At 39.2% G+C, this 25,282-nt stretch overlaps 1 protein-coding gene across 3 annotated transcripts in view; it reads left to right on the forward strand.

The window, feature by feature from the left end:
- exoc2 (exocyst complex component 2) overlaps positions 1–25,282 on the forward strand; it is a 253,466-nt gene that overhangs the window by 37,098 nt on the left and 191,086 nt on the right. For all 3 annotated transcript variants that reach the window (XM_033016375.1, XM_033016377.1, XM_033016381.1), the window contains exon 2: positions 22,727–22,889. In XM_033016375.1, coding sequence (XP_032872266.1) covers positions 22,772–22,889 — 118 coding nt within the window. In that variant the 5' untranslated portion in view covers positions 22,727–22,771. The remainder of the gene's footprint in view (positions 1–22,726; positions 22,890–25,282) is intronic.

The raw sequence follows: 25,282 nt of genomic DNA on the forward strand, positions 1-25,282 counted from the left end.
TATGGAACAAGCTGCCAGAGGAGGTAGTTGAAGCTGGGACTTTCCCTTTACAGTTAGACAGGTACATGTTTAGGACAGGTTTGGAGGGATATGGACCAAGTGCAGACAGGTGGGACTAGTGACAGGGAAATGTAGGCCGGTGTGGGCAAGTTGGGCTGAAGGACCTGTTTCCACGCTGTATGACTCTATGACTTGGTGGGCCGAAGGGCCTGTTTCTGCACTGCATCTCTAAAGTATACGAAACTAGACATTTAGAGATGTTGTTACAGATCTGCATTGTTTGAGGTCTGGCAACGAGGAAGTCAAGGATTTAGTTGCAAAGAAAGATACAAAGACCCTACTAGGATCTTGTTGATGAATTTGGAGGGGATGATCATCATGAATGCCGATCTATAGTCATTGAACAGCAGTCTGACGTATAAACGTAACTGTTATCCAGATGGCCCAGAACAGAGTGGAAATATTGAATCAATCATCTTAGCAGTAGCCAAGCCAATGAGCTGGGATTCCACGTTTGAATTACATTTAGAAACTTGCATTAAACATACCTTCTGTACAACATATACTTGTTAGTTTATGCCATAATGAAGTATTGACGCAGACCACATAAGCTCAAGGAGGTACTGAGCTAACAGAAATTCATTAAGTTTAACACTATTTATTAATAGTTGTAATTTTTTGTGGGTATTTAGCATTCCGACTGATGTGCAAGTTTTGTCAGATAGCGGAGTCAAGGGGTATGGGGAGCCGGCAGGAACGGGGTACTGATTGTGGATGATCAGCCATGATCATAGTGAATGGCGGCTCAAAGGGCTGAATGGCCTACTCCTGCACCTATTGTCTATTGTCTATTTTCCTAGTTTGACCATTGTTTTGTCAGCATTATAGAATTATCCATGAGCTATGATTTGACTTTAGACTTTACAGATACAGCGTGGAAACAGGTCCTTTGGCCCACCAAGTCTGTGCTGACCAGCAATCATCCTGTGCGATCACCCTGTACAGCAGGCAGTGAAGTGAAATCCACGCAGGTCATGGGCATTATCCTGCACACTAAGGACAATTTACAGTTTTATCGATGCCAACTAAACTACCAACCTGTACGTCTTTGGAGTGTGGAGGAAACCGGAGAACCCTGAGAAAACCTACGTGGTCAAAGGGGAACGTACAAACTACATACAGACAGCACCCATAGTCAGGATCTCACCGTCTCTGGTGCTGTAAGGTGGTGGTGATAAGTACCCTGGGATGCAGACCACTAGGCCCAGGGTACTTATCAGCCTTCAGTCCCATCAGTCACTACTTTCTTCCTGATGTGAATTTCCTTCAGTACTTCCGTCACCTGAGGTCCTCTGGCCACTCGTACATCTGGGAGATTTTATGTGTCTTCTTTGGTGAAGACAGATCCAAAGTACCTGTTTAACTTGTCTGCCATTTCCTTGTTCCCCATAATAAATTCACCTGTTTTTGTCTTCATGGGACCCACATTTGTCTTAACTATTTTTTTCCTCTTCACATACCTAAAGAAGCTTTTACTATCCTTCTTTATATTCTTGGCTAGCTTACCTTCGTACCTCATCTTTTCTCCCCGTATTGCATTTTTAGTTATCTTCTGGTGCTCTTTAAAAGTTTCTCAATCCTCTGGCTTCCCGCTCATCTTTGCTATGTTATACTTCTTCTCTTTAGTTTTAAACTGCCTAGACTTCCCTTGTTGCCACGGTTGCCTCTTACTCACCTTAGAATCTTTCTTCCTCTTCAGAATGAACTGATCCTGCATCTTCTGTATTATTCCCAGAAATACCTTTCATTGTTGTTCCACTGTCATCCCTGCTAGGGTCCCTTTCCAGTCAACTTTGGCCAACTCCTCCCTCATGCCTCCACCGTCCCTTTTGTTCAACTATACTATGGACACTTGCGATTTTCCCTCCTTCCTCTCAAATTGCAGATTAAAGCTTATCATATTATGGTCACTATCTCCTAATGGCTCCTTTACCTTCAAGTCAAGTCAAGTTTATTTGTCACATACGCATACGAGATGTGCAGTGAAATGAAAAATGGCAATGCTTGCGGATTGTGCAAAAAATGAGTCCCCTCATCAAATCCAGTTCATTACACAGCACTAAATCCAGAATTGCCTTCTCCCTGGTAGACTCCTGTACAAACTGCTCTAAGAATCCATTTAGAAGGCACTCCACACACTCCCTTTCTTGGGGTCCAGTATTAACCTGACTTTCCCAGTCTACCTGCATGTTGAAATCTCCCATAACCACCGTAGCATTACTTTAGAGGCTGCACTGTAGATCTGTGCTTGAAGTTTCATTGTTAAAACAATAAGTTCAAACCTGAAAACCATATAAAGAAACAGCTTACTATTGTGAGGAATGGGGCTATGATGCAAAGAATACTTGAGGTTCGCTTTGGCCAGGAAGAGGGAAGATATCTGAACAATTAGATTTTATTTATCCACAGTATGAATCAATGACAAACATGATAACTTGTTACATAACTCAATTTTAACAGTATGCTTTGACTTCCTTATACCTGATAAAGTTTTTGTTTCTGTAAATTTTGCAATCTTGGATTTTTTTCGCTGGAAAGGAAAATACATTAAGTGGAAGAGGTTAACTGTGAAAAATATACATCTTCTAGATGCGCTGGGACGCATCCTCAGTGATGTGATCTGGGGTCATTGGGTGTTTCGGGTCTCACAACATCAGACACCCTTGCCCAGGCGACCCAGCCGGGGTTGATCAGACCCCGACTTGCGTCCCAGCAGCAACCGTCCACGGATCAGCCATCTTATTAACTACTCTGCAGGGGTTGGGAGACTCTAGTGCGTGGAGCGACTGGGCTCTGTGGAGTGAGTCCTGGCCGGGCTCCTCCTACGTCTCACCAGGTTCAAGGCCTGTGCGCTGCACCTCTTTCTCCCTCTCCGAGCGTTTCATAAGTAGTGTATTAAGGTTAACCACTCCAATTCCCTCCACAGATGCTGCCTGATCAGCCTAGTTACTCCAGCACCACATTTACAATATTTACAAGACATTTGAACAGGTACATGAATAGGAAAGGTTTAGAGGGATGTGGGCAGGTGGGACTAGCTTAGACGGGGCATCTTGGTTGGCATGGACAAGTTGGGTCGAAGGGCTTGTTCCCATGCTGCATGACTCTGTGACAGAGTGTTTTGGTGAAGATTCCAGCATCTAGTTCTTAGTGTCTTTATTTTACAGAAACTATTTACGTGCATATACCTAAAGGTGAAACACTCAAAGCACACTATTTGATAGTTTAATGATCATCCTTTTGGAAATTGATGTTTACCTGTTTGATTAAGCTTAGTCTGAAATTGAAAATTACGGGTTGTTTTACTTCAGATTTGTTATTCCGTCTCTTATTCCCCCAGTATTCACTTTGCGTAATTAATTCCTTATAATGTTGCATGTAGCAAAGAGTTTTTAATATTTCTGTTATTCAACTTTTTCATCAAACTTATTTTCTGTTTGTGAAACTTCTACGAAGTTAATCCCTGAGGTTGGAAGTGCCTTGCATTCAGTGCAGACCCTTGGATTGTGAGATGCCTGATCAGACCAATGCGGGACATGGCCATAGCCATTAACACAGACACAGGCCTTTTGGCCCACCGAGTTAATGCATACATCTGCATAGTTCGTGCCAATATGGAGACCAATCTCTGGATATTTACCCTTGCCTTTTATTATTTCCCGCAGCTGCTCCGAGCCATATTTGATCCTAGCATCAGAAAGACGTCAGATAATTCGGGGGGGAAAATACACAAAATGCTGGAGTCAGAAAAATACACAAAATAACTCAGAGTCAGACAGCATCTCTGGAGAACATGGATCAACAATGTTTTGGTCGGGATCCTGCTTCAAACGGAAATTGAATAGTTGGGCGATACTGAATCCCATAGACCATTTATTCTATATTTCTGTGTGCTCCTGATCAATAGATTTGGTTCTCAGTGGCATATTGAATGCTTCCTTGATCATTGGTCATTGATCAGGGATTCACATAAGTCTGTGGGGCCATTAACGTTCTCGAGATTGTGGTAATTTATGTCATCGCTGCCTGTTTTGTTTGAGAGGTGACTTGTATTATGGAAATCAGTCTACCTTAATTGACAGAGAGCAATGTTTTGCAGAGGAAAGCTCATTTTGTGTACTTTAGTGTGAGACCCTTTCTCTCTTTGATGACTTTGTGCTTGGTGTTTGCATGTGCACATACACAAGCGTCATGAGATTACCGTAACTGAAGTTGGAACAAACTTTTATCGGGATTGCAGGTGATGTAGGTTGCATAGATTCCCATTCATTGTGACAATCGACTTGGCTCCAGTAGCTCGTTTGTGTGAGACAAGGAACAACTTTTTTTGAATGTGCAATGGTTCTTTATTGTTACATGTATATACATACATACAATCTTTTTATGCATATAGTTCAGTAAAGTGTTGCTATACCTAAGCACAATTAATACAAAGCAAATGAAATTATTCCACTGAGACCACATGCAAGTTTTGGCGCCATTTTCAACATCTAGTCCGGTCCGCGCACTTGGTCTTCTGGAGCGAGTTCCAGCCTCTAGCCATCGCCACCATCCGGATTGTCCAATGACCCATCTTACTTCTCCTTGCCGGCTACCTTCAGCCTTTGTGCCCCAGGAGTGCTTCCGCAGGCGACCTAGAAGACAAGGAAGGTAAGACCCTCTTACTGGATCATGTTCTTGCAACTGCCGTCACCGACTCTCCATCCTCCTCTCTGCTTCTTCGGTCCTCAGTGGGCATGCAGGGGCCGACTCAGTGGCTTCCCTCTACAGGCTGCGTAACTTTGCACCTTCCGCCCGACCCTGTTGCCCTCAATTCAGCGAGGCTGATTGAGTAAAGTGTTCGATAATAGACAATAGGTGCAGGAGTAGGCCCTTCGAGCCAGCACCGCCATTCACTGTGATCATGGCTGATGATCCACACTCAGTACCCCCGTTCCTGCCTTTTCCCCATATCCCCTGACTCCGCTATCTGCAAGAGCTCTATCCAACTCTCTCTTGAAAGCTTATAGAGAATTGGCCTCCACTGCCTTCTGAGGCAGAAAATTCCAGAGATTCACAACCCTCTGTGTAAAAGAGTTTTTCCTCATCTCCGTTCTAAATGACTTACCCCTTATTCTTAAACCGTGGCCCCAGGTTCTGGACTCCCCAAACATCGGAAACATGTTTCCTGCCTCTAGCGTGTCCAAGCCCTTAATAATCTTATGTTTCAATAAGACCCCCTCTCATGCTTCTAAATTCCAGAGTATAATTAATGGAAAGAATACTTAGAGATAATATATATAAGCATCTGGATAAACAGGGTCTGATTAGGAACAGTCAACATGGATTTGTGCCTGGAAGGTCATGTTTGACTAATCTTCTTGAATTTTTTGAAGAGGTTACTCGGGAAATTGATGAGGGTAAAGCAGTGGATGTTGTATATATGGACTTCAGTAAGGCCTTTGACAAGGTTCCTCATGGAAGGTTGGTTAAGAAGGTTCAATGGCTGGGTATTAATGGTGGAGTAACAAGATGGATTCAACAGTGGCTGAATGGGAGATGCCAGAGAGTAATGGTGGATGGTTGTTTGTCAGGTTGGAGGCCAGTGACTAGTGGGGTGCCACAGGGATCTGTGTTGGGTCCACTGTTGTTTGTCATGTACATCAATGATCTGGATGATGGTGTGGTAAATTGGATTAGTAAGTATGCAGATGATACTAAGATAGGTGGGGTTGTGGATAATGAAGTAGATTTTCAAAGTCTACAGAGAGATTTATGCCAGTTGGAAGAGTGGTCTGAAAGATGGCAGATGGAGTTTAATGCTGATAAGTGTGAGGTGCTACATCTTGGCAGGACAAATCAAAATAGGACGTACATGGTAAATGGTAGGGAATTGAAGAATGCAGGTGAACAGAGGGATCTGGGAATAACTGTGCACAGTTCCCTGAAAGTGGAATCTCATGTAGATAGGGTGGTAAAGAAAGCTTTTGGTGTGCTGGCCTTTATAAATCACAGCATTGAGTATAGAAGTTGGGATGTAATGTTAAAATTGTACAAGGCATTGGTGAGTCCAATTCTGGAGTATGGGGTACAATTTTGGTTGCCTAATTATAGGAAGGATGTCAACAAAATAGAGAGAGTACAGAGGAGATTTACTAGAATGTTGCCTGGGTTTCAGCAACTAAGTTACAGAGAAAGGTTGAACAAGTTAGGGCTTTATTCTTTGGAGCGCAGAAGGTTAAGGGGGGACTTGATAGAGGTCTTTAAAATGATGAGAGGGATAGACAGAGTTGACGTGGATAAGCTTTTCCCACTGAGAATAGGGAAGATTCAAACAAGGGGACATGACTTGAGAATTAAGGGACAGAAGTTTAGGGGTAACATGAGGGGGAACTTCTTTACTCAGAGAGTGGTGGCTGTGTGGAATGAGCTTCCAGTGAAGGTGGTGGAGGCAGGTTCGTTTTTATCATTTAAAAATAAATTGGATAGTTATATGGACGGGAAAGGAATGGAGGGTTATGGTCTGAGCGCAGGTATATGGGACTAGGGGAGAATACGTGTTCGGCACGGACTAGAAGGGTCGAGATGGCCTGTTTCCGTGCTGTAATTGTTATATGGTTATATGGTTATACTAGCCCAGCCGCTCCATTCTATCAACATATGATAGTCCCACCATCCTGGGAATTAACCTCGTGAACCAACTCCCTCAATAGCAGGAATGTCCTTCCTCAAATTTGGAGACCAAAACTGCACACAATACTCCTGAGATGGTCTGGAACGAGAATAGGTCAGTTGTGGACATTTTACTCAAAATCATGGCTTGCATGTCATCGTGTTACTGGAACAAAAGAGGACTGCAGCCACACCTGAGCCGGCGGCTTCACAATCCCTCACGATTGATGGAATCAAAGACTTTGTGGATCTAGAAATGCCATGTATTTCTGTTGGAGGTGATTTGTGGTAAAAGTCATGTCCATTGCAGTTCTAGATGCAGGAGTAGTTCTTTGGCCACTGAGAGGTGGTGGTTGAGGCGTATTTTAGCAATGGCTTTTTCTGTAACAGTCAGCAGAAGATCCCTCTGTAGTCAATACAATTGGAATTGTTTCCTTTTGTTGAAGGACAGTTCTCTTTACTGATTCTAAATCTGTGCCAGACGATTCTTCCTGATCATTTTTTGAAATTCATTGGGGTTACCATCTATTTCCAGGCCTTGATGTTCTTCAGGTGGTCAACAGCCTGTTGGACCACCTTTGATGGCGATGAGGCCACACTGGATAGTTTTTATATGGAACGGAGCCAAGAGTGCTTACATTAAAGACCGAGCCATGTATATTCTGCAACACCACCAATGTATCTGTTTAATAAATCATAATGTAAAGCAAATATTCAATAAATTATTTAATATATAGACACTGCTGCAAGATGTCAAGCCCTTAGTTTGTTCTGTAATTCTTCACATAGTTCCTGATGCCAGGAGTGGTGCATCTTTATTAATCACTGTACATTTTAATAGTGAACAAGATGATGGAAACCAGTCCTGAATAGTCATAGAGTGATACAGTGTGGAAACAGGCCCTTCAGCCCAACTCTCCCATTCTACCAACAATATCCCAGCTACACTAGTCCCACTTGCCTGCGCTTGGTCCATAGCCCCATATACCTAATCTCCCAGTGGCTCGGCATTTTAACTCCCTAACCCATTCCCAATCTGACCTTTCTGTCCTGGGCCTCCTCCATTGTCAGAGTGAGGCCCAGAGCAAATTGGAGGAACAGCACCTCATATTTTGCTTGGGTAGTTTACACCCCAGCAATATGAACATTGACTTCTCTAACTTTCGATAGCCCTTGCTTTCTCTCCCCATCCCCATCTCCTTTCCAGTGCTCCCAACAGCCTTACTGTCTCCGCCTACATTCTATCTTTGTCCCTCCCCTGAGATCAGTCTGAAGAAGGGTCTCGACCCAAAACGTTGCCAATTCCTCTCCATAGATGCTGCCTCACCCGCTGAGTTACTCCAACATTTTGTGTCTATCTTTGATTTTACCAGCATCTGCAGTTCTTTCTTAAACAACACCTGTCTTAACTGTTTCTTAAACGATGGCATAGTCCCAGCCTCAACTACCTCCTCTGGCAGCATGTTCCTTACACCCACCACCGTCTGTGTGAAAAAGTTACCCCTCGGATTCCTAGTAACTCTTTTCCCCTTCACCTTGAACCTATGTCCTATGGTCCTCGATTCCCCTACTCTGCGCAAAAGACTCTGTGCATCTTCCTGATCTATTCCTCTCATGATTTTGTATACCTCTGTAAGATCTCCCATCATTCTCCTGCGCTCCATGGAATAGAGATCCAGCCTACTCAACCTCTTCCTATAGCTCACACCCTCTAGTCCTGCTAACATCCTTGTAAATCTTTTCAGAACCCTTTCAAGCTTGACAATATCTTTCCTATAACATGGTTCCCAGAACTGAACACAATATTCTAAATGCGGTCTCACCAACGTCTTGTACAACTGCAACATGACCTCCCAACTTCTTTACTCAATATTCTGACTGATGAAGGCCAAAGTGCCAAAAGCCTTTTTCACCACCTTATCTACCTGCAACTCGACCTTCAATGAACCATCCCACTGTACACCTAGATCCCTCTGCTCACCAACACTAACCAGAGGCCTACCATTTACTGTGTAGGTCCTGCCCTTGTTCGACGTCCCAAAATGCAACACCTTACACTTCTCTGTATTAAATTCCATCAACCATTCCTCTACCCATCTGGCCAATCGATCCAGATCCTGCTGCAATGTTCAAAACCATCTTCACTATCTGCAAAATCACTAACTTTTGCATCATCAGCAAACTTGCTAATATCGCCCTGTATGTTCTCATCCAAATCATTGATGTAGATGACAAACGGTAATGGGCCCAACACCGAACCCTGAGGCACACCACAGGCCTCCAGTCCGAGAAGCAACCTTCCACCATCACCCTCTCCTTCCTTCCATGGAGCCAATTTGCTATCAATTCCACTATCTCTCCTTGGATCCCATACGATCGAACCTTCCAGAGCAGCCTAGCATGCGGAACCTTGTTGAATGCTTAACTGAAGTCCATGTACACAACATCTACAACTCTGCCCACATCAACCATTTTTGTCACGTCTTCAAAAAAAATCAATCGGATTTGTGAGACACGACCCTCCACATACAAAACCATGCTGACAATCTCTAATCAGCCATTACCCATCCAAATGCCTGTATAACCTATCCCTCAGAATACTCTCCAGGAACATACCAACTGCAGATGTTAAGCTCACCGGCCTATAGTTCTAAGCATTTTCCCTGCAGCCCTTTTTGAAAAGAAGCACAACATTTGCCACCCTCCAGTTTTCCGGCACCTCTCCTGTATTTAAGGACGGCTCATAAATATCAACCAGGGCTCCCGCAATTTCCACTCTAGTTTCCCGCAATGTCCTCGGATATATCAGATAAGCCCCTGGAGATTTGTCTACCATCAAACACGATAGTACCTTCAGTACTTCTTCGACGGTAACCTGGGCCGCTCTCAAGACACTTCCAGTAACTGCTCCAATTTCCTCCATCCTGTCTTTCTCCTCGGTAAATACAGAGGAGAACTACTCATTTCGTACCTTGCCCATCTCCTGTGGCTCCGTTTTGATTCCTGAGAGGTTCTTATGAAGAATCTGGTTGCTGCAAGTTGTCACATTTTTGATTGTTAATATATTCAGAGTATGTAGATTGCATTTAAGCACTATTTTAAAATGTATATTTGAGATGTCACCCTTCACTGTAAGAATAAGGCGTTTTAACTGAACAAACGATCTTGTATCTGAATGGGAGGCGGGGTCTGATTTAATTTCAAATTTTCACTTTCAGGAAATGCTTTTAAATTCAACTATTACATTACAATAACAGAACATTAAGTGTCTATGGGGCCCAATGAGTTTTCTTTTAGGTTTATGAGGAGTCTTACTGAGGCTAATTTATTTTGTTGACTGGTTTAGAAATTTCTATTTTTAACCTATTTTTATACTTTTTTAAATAAAAATCAATCTTCTTTAATTTAATCATAGCTTTATACCTTACTGTTCTAACCTGTTTGAAACAAAGGTAAATTTAGCAGCCTTTTGTAAATCAGTAAATTATCCATGATTTTCACTGTTTCAAACTAATCAAAATGTTTCTGGAGATCATGGACAGGTGATGTTTCTGGTTTCGACCCGTAATATCACCTATCCATGTTCTCCTGACTTGATTTGGAGATGTAAAAAAATATATAATTCTGTTTCTTCTATTTTGTTGTTCAAACCTTGTTCTGTTCATCTTGTTCATTTCACCAGCCCTGGCACATTCTCAGTTTGTAATGACTGTTGCAATTATGCTGCTTGCTGAGAGTGCTATAGTGTTGTCGTGGTTGTGTATTATAAAATATTTTGTTCTTGAAACCTATACTGAAATGATGATTTATTAAGAAAACAAAGAAACCGTTTTTCAGTAAATATGGAATGCTGCAACATCACTGTGTTTAAAACTATTGAAAACCATACCAGAACAGGTCAATATTTGCAAGGAGTGCTGTTATATTGGAGTTGGTTATTTTACTTTTAAAATGAGCAAAAGCACTCTGTAAATATTGTGTATTAGGAGTACCATTGCAATAACATTCTGTTATCACAATCAATTTACAAGACCGTATGGATATTTGAGATCTACTCCAAAAAACACATTTGCACAATTATTCCTCAAAGTTATTGATAAATACTAAAATAATTAATATTTTTTTTCTAATCCCCTTGTCCCATTTGGATTTAGCCGATCGCTGTTATTGTGGTCTTTAATAAAAATCGCTATTTGCGTGCTGAAGCCTCCTTAAGTCTGAGCAAGATAGCATGCATTATGTATTTTATTTATTTTCCTCAACATTAAATCTTTTCCATTTGTGTAGAGTTGCAACACAAAGATTGCCGATACACTGAGGGTACCTTCATTTTACTTTTTAAAAATAGAGGCATAGAGTGGGGAAGGTTTAACACCTGTTATTTCCTTGTTTTCCCATGTCCCACATGAATATCCAGAGGCAGGCGATATAGTTTCACGCAGGGGGGGACGTATAACTCTTGTTTGGACCACGTAATCCAGCTGTTCACATTGCAGTGGCAAAGCTTGATGGTTGGCTACTTGACTGTCACCTAAACGGCCTGCATATACGATCTAGTATGTTCACAGGAGCAAAGGCATCTGCAAATAAATCATTGTTTCCCTTATTCTAATGTTGTTCCTCAGCTTCTAGGTTTTTTTGCTACGGACAAAGTATGAATAAGAATTTAACATTAGTAATTTAATAATAGGTAAAGTAGTAATAATCTGAAGAAGGGTCTCGACCCAAAACATCACCTGTTCCTTTTCTTCAGAGATGCTGTCTGAACCGCTGAGTTACTCCAGTTTTTTTGTGTCTTATCTACGGTTTAAACCAGCATCTGCAGTTCCTTCTTACATATAAAAAGTAATTAGTTGGTTTTTAACATTAGCTGGAGATTCTTTAATGAATTTAATAGATTTTGAAATGGGAGTTTAGCATCTGAAGATCCAAATAAGCTTGAAGCTGACGCTATTTTCAGATGATGAGGAGGTGTTATTTTTTCACTGTCAGTTTCCGTATTAATAAGTAGAACCAATCAGTATTCTTTAGTTTAATAACAATATTTAATTCATCAAGATGACCGTTTACATAAGCAGAAATTCAGGATAAAGTTACTCTGCCACAGTTACGTTTATTTACGAGGCATTGGTTATTTCATGCTTCGATTGGATGTGTTCTGTTGCTGTTCTGTTCATTGTTTTGAACACTATGTTGTCCACTTCTATAATCTGCAGATAAAATATTCTTCACTAAACAAAGTACAGAAATATAATGTAATTTGTTGCTGCTGCCCTATGATGTTTTGCAGTGCTTGTGTGCTGAAATACATTTTAGAATCTTTTAGAAAGAATTGAAGAAAAAGTTCTGATGTTCTACAATTTTACAGAATGCTATACTTATACAATTGTTTTGTGTCGTGGTAATTGTTTTAATTTTCATGGCCGTTTAAAAAGGGATGAAAAGTTAAGTTGAGTTACATATTTTTGCTGCTCACATTGAGAGGATTTCAGGCACTATTATTATGCACTAAGTATCAAAACATAACCCCTTTTTACCAAATATTTTGTTTTGTGTTAAAGATGTATTTTCATTAGATGAACTCTTTAATAATCCAAGAGTTGTTGTTATAGTTTAAATATTACATCTCTAAATCTACAGATGAAGAGAGTGATTTTTTTTTTGCCTTTCACAAACTTATGATGCCATACATATGTTATTGCCAGTGAAGTAGTTTTGGAGTGTAATCACTCTGTAAAGAAGGAAACAATGTATACACTTTCTGGATATGATTAAGGCTGAAGGTTGACCGTGCACAGAGCTTTCAAATTTAAGTGAATTAATTTTAGTTATTTATTCCCAAGGTACTCCCTTTAACTTAGTCAGATTTTTATTTGCATTATATTGGTTCAATAGGTGAGAGGAGAGTTAATTTAAGGCCATAAAGCCAACTTGTTGTTGTAAGCTTCCAAATTATATTTTTGCAAGATACCAATGTTGATTAATAATGTTCGGATTGTTTGGTGTACTTTCAACAATGTATTGTGAAGATAATTAAACACTATTAATGTAGTTTGGGAAATAAACTGCTTTGAAAAATCTTAATAGACTTGGTTACTAAAAATTACTTTGCCCATGAATTAAAATTGGATTCATTGTGATTTTTATTCTTGCTATAAATTCCATTTATTTCTTTAGCTGCTTTGTATTTGCAGTTTATGTATTATCTGATTAAAACATTTTTTCACATCATATGCCACACAAGAAATAGCACATTAGCCACGTCTATCTGCAATGTCATATCTATTTAAATATGACTTGAAGTAGTTTTCAACTTATGCTGTGACCTTGAAATCTTTAAGGTTTGCCTTGCGGCATATTGTGCTGTGATAGTGTACCTACAATTAATGGAAATTAACACAGAAAATGTCCAAGTATTCAAATGCATCCAAGTAGCAGATTCTTTTTCTTCCGCTTGCATTTGCTTAGTTTCATGAGCTTTAATAAAGAAATGGAAATCAGTAATGTACATCATGACATTAAATTAAAAAGTGCTTTCAATTTTAATTTTAAATATTTGGTATGTTTTAGTGCAGATGGATTCTGAATGGAGAAATGTTTTTGTTGACATTGCAATTCCCATGGAGATTAATTTTATAACATTATCTCTATAAACCAATGTTTAACTATTTTGATATTGCAGAAAAATCCTATTGATTCTAATGTAATAGCTGTACATCTGTACTGCTCAATATTTGTAAGCTGTTTCTTAGCCTTCAAAAAGTTGCAAAAAGCATAACTCTAATAACTTGGTATCTTAGGAGAAATTCCGTGTTACCTAATTCCATGTTACCTAATTATGTGCATAATTATGTATTTAATTATTTTGATCTGAATCACTGAAAATGCATTGTTATATTTGGTGAATTATTTCATATTGTATTTGCTTTCAATTGATTAATAGGCAAATCTATAGTTTTAATTTTTATTGTAAAATAAGTTGATTATACATACTGAACTGGGGCAGGCAACTGCCTGTTGTTGGCGAACATGTTTTAAAGTAGTAGCATACCAGTTTAATGGGAACCTCTAAATATATTTTATAATTATAAAGAATTCATTTAATTCTTACTTTTATTGATCCAGAAACTCAATTAGATGTTATAATAAATCGAGAGACTAGATGTTTTCTGATTTTTCATGAAAAAAAAAAAATTGAATTTGGGAAAGGATGCAGGATTGTTTTAAAATATTTATCTTTGAAAGAAACTTGAATATTGTTTTCATTTGATGCAATGGGATTAAAAACTAACTTTTAATTGTGTTTTCTTACAAACTAGAATAATTAAACTAACACAGAAATGTGCCATGGTTTAATTTTGAGTAAGATATTGAATAACATTTTAAGATTGTATTTTCAACACCTTTTTAAATATTGGTAACATCTTATCAGTAGTTATTATAGATATAGAGTAGAACAATCATTTGGTGAAACACTTATGGTGTGAATATAACTTTGAGACCCTTGTTTAAATTGTTCGCTTCCTGACTACAGATAAGCCTTTTCAAGAGGAAACAAGGGCTGTTTTGCTCTTTTGAAATATTCTACTTGTATCAAGAGCATTGTAAATTTTAATTTAAAAATGTATATCACTTTTAATGGATTATTTGAAGTAAGGAAGAGCTAAGGACCAATGCCATTGCATGTGGAAATGTAATTCTTTCACGATTTTAGCAGATTAAATGTAATATTTTGAATAAATCACAAAACTTTCAGGACTTGCATGATTGTATGATAGTCTGTAAATCCTGTAATAAAGCATTATAAGTATTTTTAGCCCTCTGATTTTTGCATGTCATGTGGAAAGATTCCCAGAACCCAGATTTCAGGAATTCTGAAAGTCGTGAGATTTGACAGGAATGTATGATTTAAGGGGTACTAAGCATTTTTGGATTCTGTTTTTATTAGAATTTTGTATGTTAGGTTACATTTTGCACTTAAGCTACTTTTTATGGATTATAATAATCTCAACAAATAAAGCTCGCAGGAAAGTTTCCATGCGCTGATGCATTATTTGTGAGAATAAATTATGATAAATTTATATATTACATTGGCCATTAAGTTCAGTACTATGATCCTTTAATTGGTAAAGGTAATCAAATACATTAAACAGATAATTATTTAATATTCTGTTTGTGTGACTTATTTAGCATTTCTCGAAGGGAAATACCGTGCCCTCCATAATGTTTTGGACAAAGACCCATCATTTATTTATTTGCTTCTGTACTCCACAATTTGAGATTTGTAATAGAAAAAAAAATCACATGTGGTGAAAGTGCACATTGTCAGATTTTAATAAAGGCCATTTTTATACATTTTAATTTCACTATGTAGAAATTACAGCAGTGTTTATACATCGTCCCCCCATTTCATGGCACCATAATGTTTGGGACACAGCAATGACATGTAAATGAAAGTAGTCATGTTTAGTATCTTGTGGCATATGCTTTGCATGCAATGACTGCTTGAAGTCTGCGATTCATGGACATCACCAGTTGCTGGGCGTCTTCTCTGGTGATGCTCTGCCAGGCCTGTATTGCAGCTATCTTTAGCTCATGCTTGTTTTGGGGGCTAGTCCACTTCTGTTTTCTCTTCAGCATATAAAAGGCATACTCAATTGGGTTCACATCGGGTGATTGACTTGGCCACTCAAGAATTTACCATTTTTTATTTTTGAAAAACTCGTTTGTTGCTTTCGCAGTATGTTTGGGATCATTGTCTTGCTGGTGAATGAACTGCCAGCCAATTAGTTTTGAGGCATTTGCTTGAACTTGAGGTGATAGGATGTGTCTACACACTTCAGAATTAATTATGCTACTACCATCAGCAGTTGTATCATCAATGAAGATAAGTGAGCCAGTACCTTCAGCAGCCATACATGCCCAGGCCATAACACCCCCACCACTGTGTTTCGCAGATGAGGTGGGATGCTTTGGATCTTGGGCAGTTCCTTCTCTCCTCCATACTTTGCTCTTGCCATCACTCTGATATAATTTAATCTTTGTCTCATCGGTCCAGAAGACCTTTTTTACAGAATCGTGGTTGCTCTTTTAAGTACTTCTTGGCAAACTGTAACCTGGCCATCCTACTTTTGCGACTAACCAATGGTTTGAATCTTGCATTGTAGCCTCTGTATTTCTGTTCATGAAGTTTTCTGCGGACAGTGGTCATTGACAAATCCACACCTGATGCCTGAAGAATGTTTCTGATTTATCGGACAGGTGTTTGGGTTTTTTTCTTTATTATAGAGAGAATCCTCCTGTCATCAGCTGTGGAGGTCTTCCTTGGCCTGCCAGTCCCTTTGTGATTAGTAAGCTCACCAGTGCTCCCTTTCTTCCTAATGATGTTCCAGACAGTTGATTTTGGTAAGCCTAAGGTTTGGCTGATGTCTCTAACAGTTTTATTCTTGTTTCTCAGTCTCATAATGGCTTCTTCGATTTTCATTGGCACAACTTTGGTTCTTATGTTAATAAACAGCAATAAAAGGAGATTTTACAAATCTCAAATTGTAGAGTACAGAGGCAAATAAAATGAGTCAAGTCAAGAGTGTTTTATTGTCATATGTCCCGGATGGGACAATGAAATTCTTACTTGCTGCAGCACTACAGAATATGTGAATATGTAAATATAGTACATAACGGGGCAAGAGAAAAAAAGATCAATAAATATCAAATATAGTGCACTAGTAATATAGTCTTTTGCAGTTGAGAGCTCAGAGCTTATTTGTTGTTGGGTTGATGGCTATAGGGAAGAAGCTGTTCTTGAACCTGGACATTAGAGTTTTCAGGCTCCTGTACCTTCTTCCCGATGGCAATGGTGAAATGAGTGTGTGGCCAGGATGGTGTGGGTCTTTGAGGATTTTGGCTGCCTACATATGATGGGTCTTTGTCCCAAACATAATGGAGGGCAATGTATATTGTGAAACGTTTCTTGAGGTAATTTTTGTAGGCTGCATGGCCTCGCTTCTATTTATTCTGACAAAGATTAGTTTCCAACTGGATTTGTATTTTGTTCACGTTTTGCTGTGCTAACCTGGCTCAGTTATAAGCGCACTCTTATCTGAACTAGAAAGTTAAGGGATCAGGTCTTATTTCAGGACTTGATCATTATAAAAGTTATACCTATGTGTAATAATCCTCTGTTTTGGTTCCACTAGCTATATCATCATTGTCAAAGGTGGCAATGAGAAGGCAGAAAAATGGTTTTGCGTGGTAAAGATAGATCAACCATGATTGAATGGTGAAGTAGACTCGATTGGCTGAATGACCTAATTCTGCTCCAATTACTTTTGAAGTTATGAGTGTGATGGCAGCAGATTATTGGTGTATATACCCATAAAATCTAAAGTTCTTATGAAATTATTAGGAATCTGAAACGTTTCTCTCTGCATGGATGTTGCCTGAGCTGCTGAGTAGTTCTTTTTGTTTTAAAATAAAGTTTATCCAAATTACCAAATACAGTTTCTGCATAGCAGTAAACAATGGCCCACATGCTGCCTGGAAAAACTGCGTTGCCTAGAAAAACTTAACCCAAAACGTCACCCATTCCTTCTCTCCAGAGATGCTACCTGTCCCGCTGAGTAACTCCAGCTTTTTGTGTCTATCTGTCTATCTTCCGTCTGAACCAGCATCTGCAGTTCCTTCTTACATATTTATCATGTTAGTTTATGATTTTGTAGTGGATTATCGGTACAGACAATCGTTTATGTTATCTTAAAGGTGCTGGCTAATTCAAGAAAAAAAATAGTATGAGTTGGGGATTTAGGCAAAGAACAGTGATTGCCTAAATATCATGGTATATGGACACATTTATCTGTTTTGTAGTAAATGCCTACTATTTTCTGTGTGCTTAAGCAAAGCAAGAATTTCATTGTCCTACACAGGGACACATGACAATAAACTAACTTGAACTTGAACTTGATTGAAAAGAACCATTGGCTGCTACTGCTATTAGTCGGCATGCTACAAATTATAATTACTATTCTGTCCAGGCAATAGATATCGATGTCACCTTTATTGATGGGCAGACCTACTGGCGGAAATGTGCTGAGTGCATGGAGGCAGAAGCCTCATTTTTGGCTTCCAGAGGCACAGTTCAATATAGCAACATGTGCTCTTGTGGTGAGAATATTAATGGAATTAAAATACATCTTTGGTCACTAGCAAGCAGCATGAAGGTGTTGACCTCAATTTTATTGTCTCTGTTTATTTAGATCATTTGAAACTTTGCACTTTAGTTGCACAAAATATTGTTCTAATTGAAATGATTCAATTGAATGGGAATTCTATTTTCAATGAGTTTAGTTGGAATGGATAAATGGTGTAAATTTGCATGTTATTTCATGTAAATGGTGCAGTAACTGTACAAATTGCACCGGCCTTTAAATTTTTTTTTTGCTAAGTTTGGCTGCCCAAAGGATATTTAAAAAATAAAAATAACTTCATTATTTGAATTAAGACAATATAATATATTTAAAAAACACACACAATAACAGCAACTATAAAACTACACAAAAATTATTGGTCAATTAAACAAAAAAGTAACATTTCAATAGTCCCTGTCATGGAAGTTGTTGATACCAGGGAGGAGGCCATGAATCTTGTGACTCTGAGTAAGCACAGGAGGGAGTAATTTTCAGGGGTCCATTTCCTCAGCACCAACGACAATTCCAAAATATGCAACTTTCATCTACCTCATAACTCTTCACAATAAATCCCTGAAGGTTAGTGTACTTCTGAGATGTCTCCAAATAAGCCTTAGCCTACATTGACAACCACAGCCATCTTTTCTTTCGTGAAAATGGTATCCAGAATACAACACCAACCATCTTCCCAAACTAAACAGTGTTCTCTGAGCACTAACCAACTTACTGGGTAAGCTAACATAGACCTGTTTTACAATGGTTTACATCCCGTACACCTATGCTGTGTCGGTCATGTATTTTATATTAAACATTTCCAAATCACACTTTTAAAATTGTGTCTGGGTGAATTCAGAGTACTTCAGATCCAATCTTATTGGGTTAATCTGTAATAATGATAGTTGTGAATTTGCAGTTTGCAATATTCAGAGTTTTTATTTTTTCATCACAAATTTCTGCAAGGAAAATAATGGGCAATAGGCTAACAATCACAATTAAGCAATATCCCTACTGGTTGATAATATGTGACTCCATTGAATTCGAAGATGTAACATCAAAACTGAAATTCCTAAGGAATATTGATGTTGGCTTGACAAAGTGATAGTTCATATTGCCCCTTTGGCAGTGCATTTTGGACTGAAACTTTGCCCATGGGACTCATGCTGACGGTTGTTTCCAATTCTGAGAGAGCACAGCATTGCCAGAGATGTCATCGTATAGGGTGATTTCACGAAAGGTCACTGGAGCGTAAATCCCCACTCACGTGACCGAAAATTTTAACTGGGGGACAAGCGTCACTTCCGGTACATGTTAGTGGATGGGAAAACACGCACTTTCACACCCGTTAGAAACATCGAAAACGGCCAGTTTTTGAGCTGCAATTTACGGAGCCGATCGGGGTGACGGTGAGGAACAGCTACCTAAATTTACAGTCCAAAAAAAAGATAGAAACTAAGGTAAATACAAGAGGGAGCTGAAGGTGTAAAAAAGGCGGAAGTGCTAGCGGACTTTTTTCTTGGAGATTTAAAGATCCAAAATATCGGGAATTATCGCGTTTGCTCGCTGCATTTCATCAAAAGTGGCATTATTGACTTTGTTATCTTTATTCATTTGTTATATGAAAAGTATTAAAAGTTAGAAACCCTTCAGTAAAATTGCAAAATCGCCCATGGTTCTCGGGTGGGTTTTAACATGCAAAATGAAAACGCTTCTGAAGCTCCATTCACCATTTAAATAATCGTAAGCTTGCATCTCAGTAAAATTGATTTCATAACGCATTGAGAGTTTACGATTATTTAAATGGTAAATGGAGCTTCAGAAGCGTTTTCATTTTGCATGTTAAAACCCACCTGAGAACCATGGGCGATTTTGCAATTTTACTGACGGGTTTCTAACTTTTAATACTTTTCATATAACAAATGAATAAAGATAACAAAGTCAATAATGCCACTTTTGATGAAATGCAGCGAGCAAACGCGATAATTCCCGATATTTTGGATCTTTAAATCTCCAAGAAAAAAGTCCGCTAGCACTTCCGCCTTTTTTACACCTTCAGCTCGCTCTTGTATTTACCTTAGTTTCTATCTTTTTTTTGGACTGTAAATTTAGGTAGCTGTTCCTCACAGTCACCCCGATCGACTCCGTAAATTGCAGCTCAAAAACTGGCCGTTTTCGATGTTTTTAACGGGTGTGAAAGTGCGTGTTTTCCCATTCACTAACATGTACCGGAAGTGACGCTTGTCCCCCAGTTAAAATTTTCGGTCACGTGAGTGGGGATTTACGCTCCAGTGACCTTTCGTGAAATCACCCTATAGTTGAAAAGTTAAAGTGTAGCCGATTTGAAAAGTTCCCCTGCATTATTGGCAGAACAGCAGCAAGTTCTTGTAATGTTCTGGCGAGTGTGTATCTTTCAACCAAAACCTCTCGGTATTTATCTCATCACTGTTTGTTGGACCTTGGATTGCACAAATTAACTGTTGTGTTTACCCATGTGCATCAATGTCTCCACTTCAAAATGAATTAACTGTTTGGATAGAGTTTGAAAATAACCGACAACGTACATATTTATTTCTTGAGGTTGTCCACAGCATGACTGGGAATTTGTGAAAGCATTTTTGACTTTGGTTCTTTTCCTGCTACCTCTTTTCTGATACTTTCAGAGCAGAATTAGTCGAACCTCTGTCTGAGGAAGGGTCTCGTCCCAAAATGTCACAGATTCCTTCTCTCCAGAGATGCTGCCTGTCCCCGCTGAGTTACTCCATCATTTTGTGTCTCCCTTTGATTTAAACCCGCATCTGCAGTTCTTTCTGACACACTCTGTCTAGATGCGTTGGACTGTCTAAATTTTAATTTTCTGTCTTAGCCTTCTAAGGTCTTTGCATGTCTTCTGATGTATAAACAGAAAAATATTGTGAAATGTGCAATGTTCTTTAGCGTAGGATCTTTTATTTCAAGCTTGAGAAATTGCACATTTGACTGAATTGATAAAATAACATTAGAAATTTTAAATCTGTCAAGAAGCTCTACTTTCTTAAATGTTTCCTCTGTGCACATAAAAGATCACAGTTCATCAATATTTTTTCTTTAAAATTGACTTACGTCTTATAGAATTAGTCATTGTCCAGAATGTTCCACATTACAAACTTATAGAGGTTTATAGTTCACTTTCTTTTGTTTATAGGACTGTTGTTTGAATGAAGTACAAATGCATCTCAGTGCTGGAGTAATTTATTCCAAAAATGTTAACTGCAGCTATGGAACGCTATGTTAATTTTGCTCTTCAGCAAGTCTCTCCTTCACACACAGCTTGCTTTTCCTGTAATTTGTGAGGTGGAGTAGATGCAAGTGTTAGAATCACCATTCATCAGTCATTTGGTTAGCTGAGGGAGAAGAGTGAATGGTGAAAGGCCATGACCAGTGTGTTACCCCAGCAAGGGATGGATTAACCTCCCCCTAAGCCTAATGATAGGAGCCCAGTGCCTTTCCTCACAACCCCCACCTTCCCACCATCCCGGCTAGCTGACAGCTCCTAGACTTTGCGTGCAAGTGAATTCAGCTGGCGCTGTGTGGTCTGGGTGTGTGGTCTCCAGGCTGGCTGAGAGGCTGCTAACAGGGTGGATGAGAAAGACCTTGTCTGTTTACTTTAATTTGCTTGGACGCAGGAACTCTGTCCAACATTTCTGGTGTGCGGCTTCCATAAGCAGCGGCCAGTCCATCACAGCTGCTGCAACAGTCTGAAAGGCTGGGCTGTGCTAATCACCCTTACAGCTCATAGATCAATTTCAAAATGTCACAGACAAGCTAATCTAAGTTGTAAATGGAATTGAGGTGTAATGTTGCAAGTTGGAATTTAATTTTTTTTCACTGTACCGTGCACTGAGACGTATTTAAAAAAAAAAGTGCTTTGGTTAACAGCCTAGTTTAGCATTTTCAACATTCGTTCTTTAAGTATAACATTTGATTTAGTTTCATTCTCTCTGTAATAAAATAATCGCAAATGCTGAATTATTGAAAATACTTTGTCAGTCATGAGTTGTTTTCTCTAAATAATTAAAAAAAAACTATTTAAAAACAAACATAGTGAAAAATTATACCTTTAGGTCCATACAAATACATCTCTTTAATGATCCAATAGTAAATATGGGCTCCAGTATTTCTTTTTCTCCTGCTCGTGTCTTTTTTTTCATTATGCAAAATTATTTATGATAAGCCCAAACAAATGTTCAAAGTCAGTGTTATAAGGGTAGTCTCCTTTGCAACTTGCATGAGTAAAACGGACTTTTCACAAATAACATTTTGTGAGTTTATAATCTTTTGCTTTCTGAATAAAGTACAGGTACTAACAACATCACTTAGATTAGGAGGGATGTTTATTGACCCAGGGTAAGAGGAAATATTTCATGCATTTTCTGTGCAGCAATTAAGCGTTTGAGACACTGCAGAAGAATATTTGGTTTTAGTATTGGGTGGTGATTTCTATCCGTTCAATTTGCTGACAAGAACAGTATAACAAAAGTTCAGGATTTGCGCAGTGCTGTTAAGTTTCAACTTAATTTATTTGGCTCTGTTTACAATGATCAATGCTTTAGCAAGGATGAGTAAAAGCATGCAATTAAATTATCCGTATATTTGGTAGTAGTATATTTAAGAAACCTTTCATAATAAGTAAACTGAAATCAGAATATGTTTGTTGAATATGTAACTCTAGAATGCCCTCATTAAGTTTCAAAAAAATTATATTTATTATGCAATATCAGTGCTACTTGTACCTACTTCCCCTGGGGAAACAAATAGAAGACGCTCACTAGTTGTCTTTATTCCAATGTATTTTGCAGCTTGTTGTACCTTGGAATATTGTGACCCATAATTGAAGACTGATTATGTCTCGAGCACGGGAACCGCCGCTTGTCACTGGGATCTCTCCAAATGAAGGATTTCCATGGACAAAGGTAACAATCCGAGGAGAAAATCTGGGAACAGGAGCCACAGATCTTATAGGTAAGAATGTTTGATTGTGTGCAGTGAAAGCAACTTCATAAGTTAAAGTTGATAATATTAAAATATTTTTGTGCGCTGTGAAATAATTGTCATACAACCTACCAATGGCTGCAGTTTTCTCTGCATAATAGCAGGATGGAAGTTGTAGAATTGTGGAAACCTTTAGACAAAGCAAAGATTTGAGCTCCAGCTTTACTGGCACAACAGTAGAAATGTCTTGGATATTTAATCAGCACAAGATAATTGAAAACAAAGTTTCTTGGCTTTCATTTCCTGGGCAGAACTGTTAATTATTAAATGCACCATATTAATTTTTCTCTTGCATATCTGATTGCAAATCAGACATCTCTAACAATGGCTTCCCTTCACATCCTTGTATAGTTATCTAATAATCATCCAAAGGTCTTTTGCTTATCATTCAATCTTGGAATTCCCTTTGTTTCCTTCAGTTTAAAACTGTAAAGCCAAATGCACTGTCATTTCAAAACACCTACTCAACCAGTGTTAATAGGTAAAGTAGACTGTAACATAATTGTACTAGAATATTTGAACCCAAGTTAGAGTGATACAGTGTAGAAACTAGCCCTTGGGTCCAACTTTCCCACACCAGCCAACATGTCCCAGCTACACTAGTCACACCTGCCTGCGATTGGTCCATAACCCTCCAAACCTGTCCTATCCAGATTCAGATTCAGATTCAAACTTTATTGTCATTGTGCAGTGTACAGTACAGAGACAACGAAATGCAGTTAGCATCTCCCTAGAAGAGCGACATAGAATATGAGCAATGAATATATTTATGTACATACAGTCGTCGTAGTGCAATTTTTTCTGGGGGTAGGAGTGGTGGGGGGTGGGGGGGTGACTGGCAATCACCGAGGTACAGAGTTAAGTAATGTAACAGCCGCAGGGAAGAAGCTGATCCTGGACCTGCTGCTCCGGCAACGGAGAGGCCTGTAGCGCCTCCCAGATGGGAGGAGGGTAAACAGACTGTGGTTGGGGTGAGAGCATTCCTTGACGATGCTGCACGCCCTTCGCAGACATCGCTTGCTTTGGACAGACTCAATGGAGGGGAGTGAGGAACCGGTGATGCGTTGGGTAATTTTCACCACCATCTGCAGTCGGAGACAGAGCAGTTGCCATACCATACTGTGATACAGTTGGTAAGGATGCTCTCGATGGTGCAACGGTAGAAGTTCACCAGAATCTGAGGAGACAGATGGACCTTCTTTAGTCTCCTCAGGAAGAAGAGACGCTGGTGAAGCTCCATATACCTGTTTAACTTCTTCTTAAACATTGGGATAGTCCTAGCCTCAACTATTTCCTCTGGCAGCTTGTTCAATACAGTCAAAACCCTCTGTGTGAAAAAGTTACCCCTCAGATTCCTCTTAAATCTTTTTTCCTTCACCTTAAACCTATGTCCTCTAGTCCTCAATTCACCTACTCTGGGCAAGAGAATCTGTGCATCGTCATTATCATTCCTAAATTGCATCTTTTTGTGTCCAATTCACCTCTCTTTTGTTACTATCTCCACCCAATCACCCAATCTCACCTGGATCCACCTATCATTTGCAAGTTTTTGCCCTACTCCTTCTCTTTCTGCTCTACCAGCTTTCTAATTCTACTCCATTAGTTTGAAGAAGGGTCCTCATCCAAAACTTCACCTGTCCATTTCCCTCCATAGATGCACTTTTTTTTGGCTCATACAGTCAGTTTACTTTTAATCATCAGCAAAGTGGTGTGAATTTCATTCATAAATGCTATTGAGCAGCACTTACTCACTGTAGCAGTTGTGAGATAGTCATAGGGTCATACCGTGTGGAAACAGGCCTGCAGCCCAACTTGCCAACTCTGGCCAACATGTCCCATCTACACTCATACCACTTGCCTGCGTTTTGCTCATCTCTATATAACTAAAAGTCTTTGTCTTGTTTGTGCCCACGGCCCATGATGTGTTTCTGTGTGTGTCAACCTGGTTAATCCCTATCTTCTTCCAAACGCTAGGCCACAGCCTTTCCATTTTCACACATCCTACTCACATTTTCCCCGTGATGGCGACAAACATCTTCCCATTGCATTTCCACCTATATTTCCAGTTATTAATCGTTGTCATTTTAAAAACAGCCCGATTTCTTCAAACTCACCCATTTTGGAAAAAAAATTCTGAGTGACGTCACAATGCACTCGCAAGGTAGGACGGTCCACTCTGGGAGGGAGGGGCACTCCAGCACCCCAACTAGGTGGATGTATAGAAGATGCTTCTAACGGGAAAATCTAGAACTAGTGGTCACTGCTTAAAAATAAGAGGTCACCCATTTAAGATGAGTGAGATTAAATATTTCTCCTGGAGCAATGTGAGTCTTTTGGAATTCTTTCCCAGAGGATTGCGATAC

Source organism: Amblyraja radiata, chromosome 2 (genome assembly GCF_010909765.2).
Source record: "Amblyraja radiata isolate CabotCenter1 chromosome 2, sAmbRad1.1.pri, whole genome shotgun sequence".
In the NCBI taxonomy this organism is placed as follows: Eukaryota; Metazoa; Chordata; class Chondrichthyes; order Rajiformes; family Rajidae; genus Amblyraja; species Amblyraja radiata.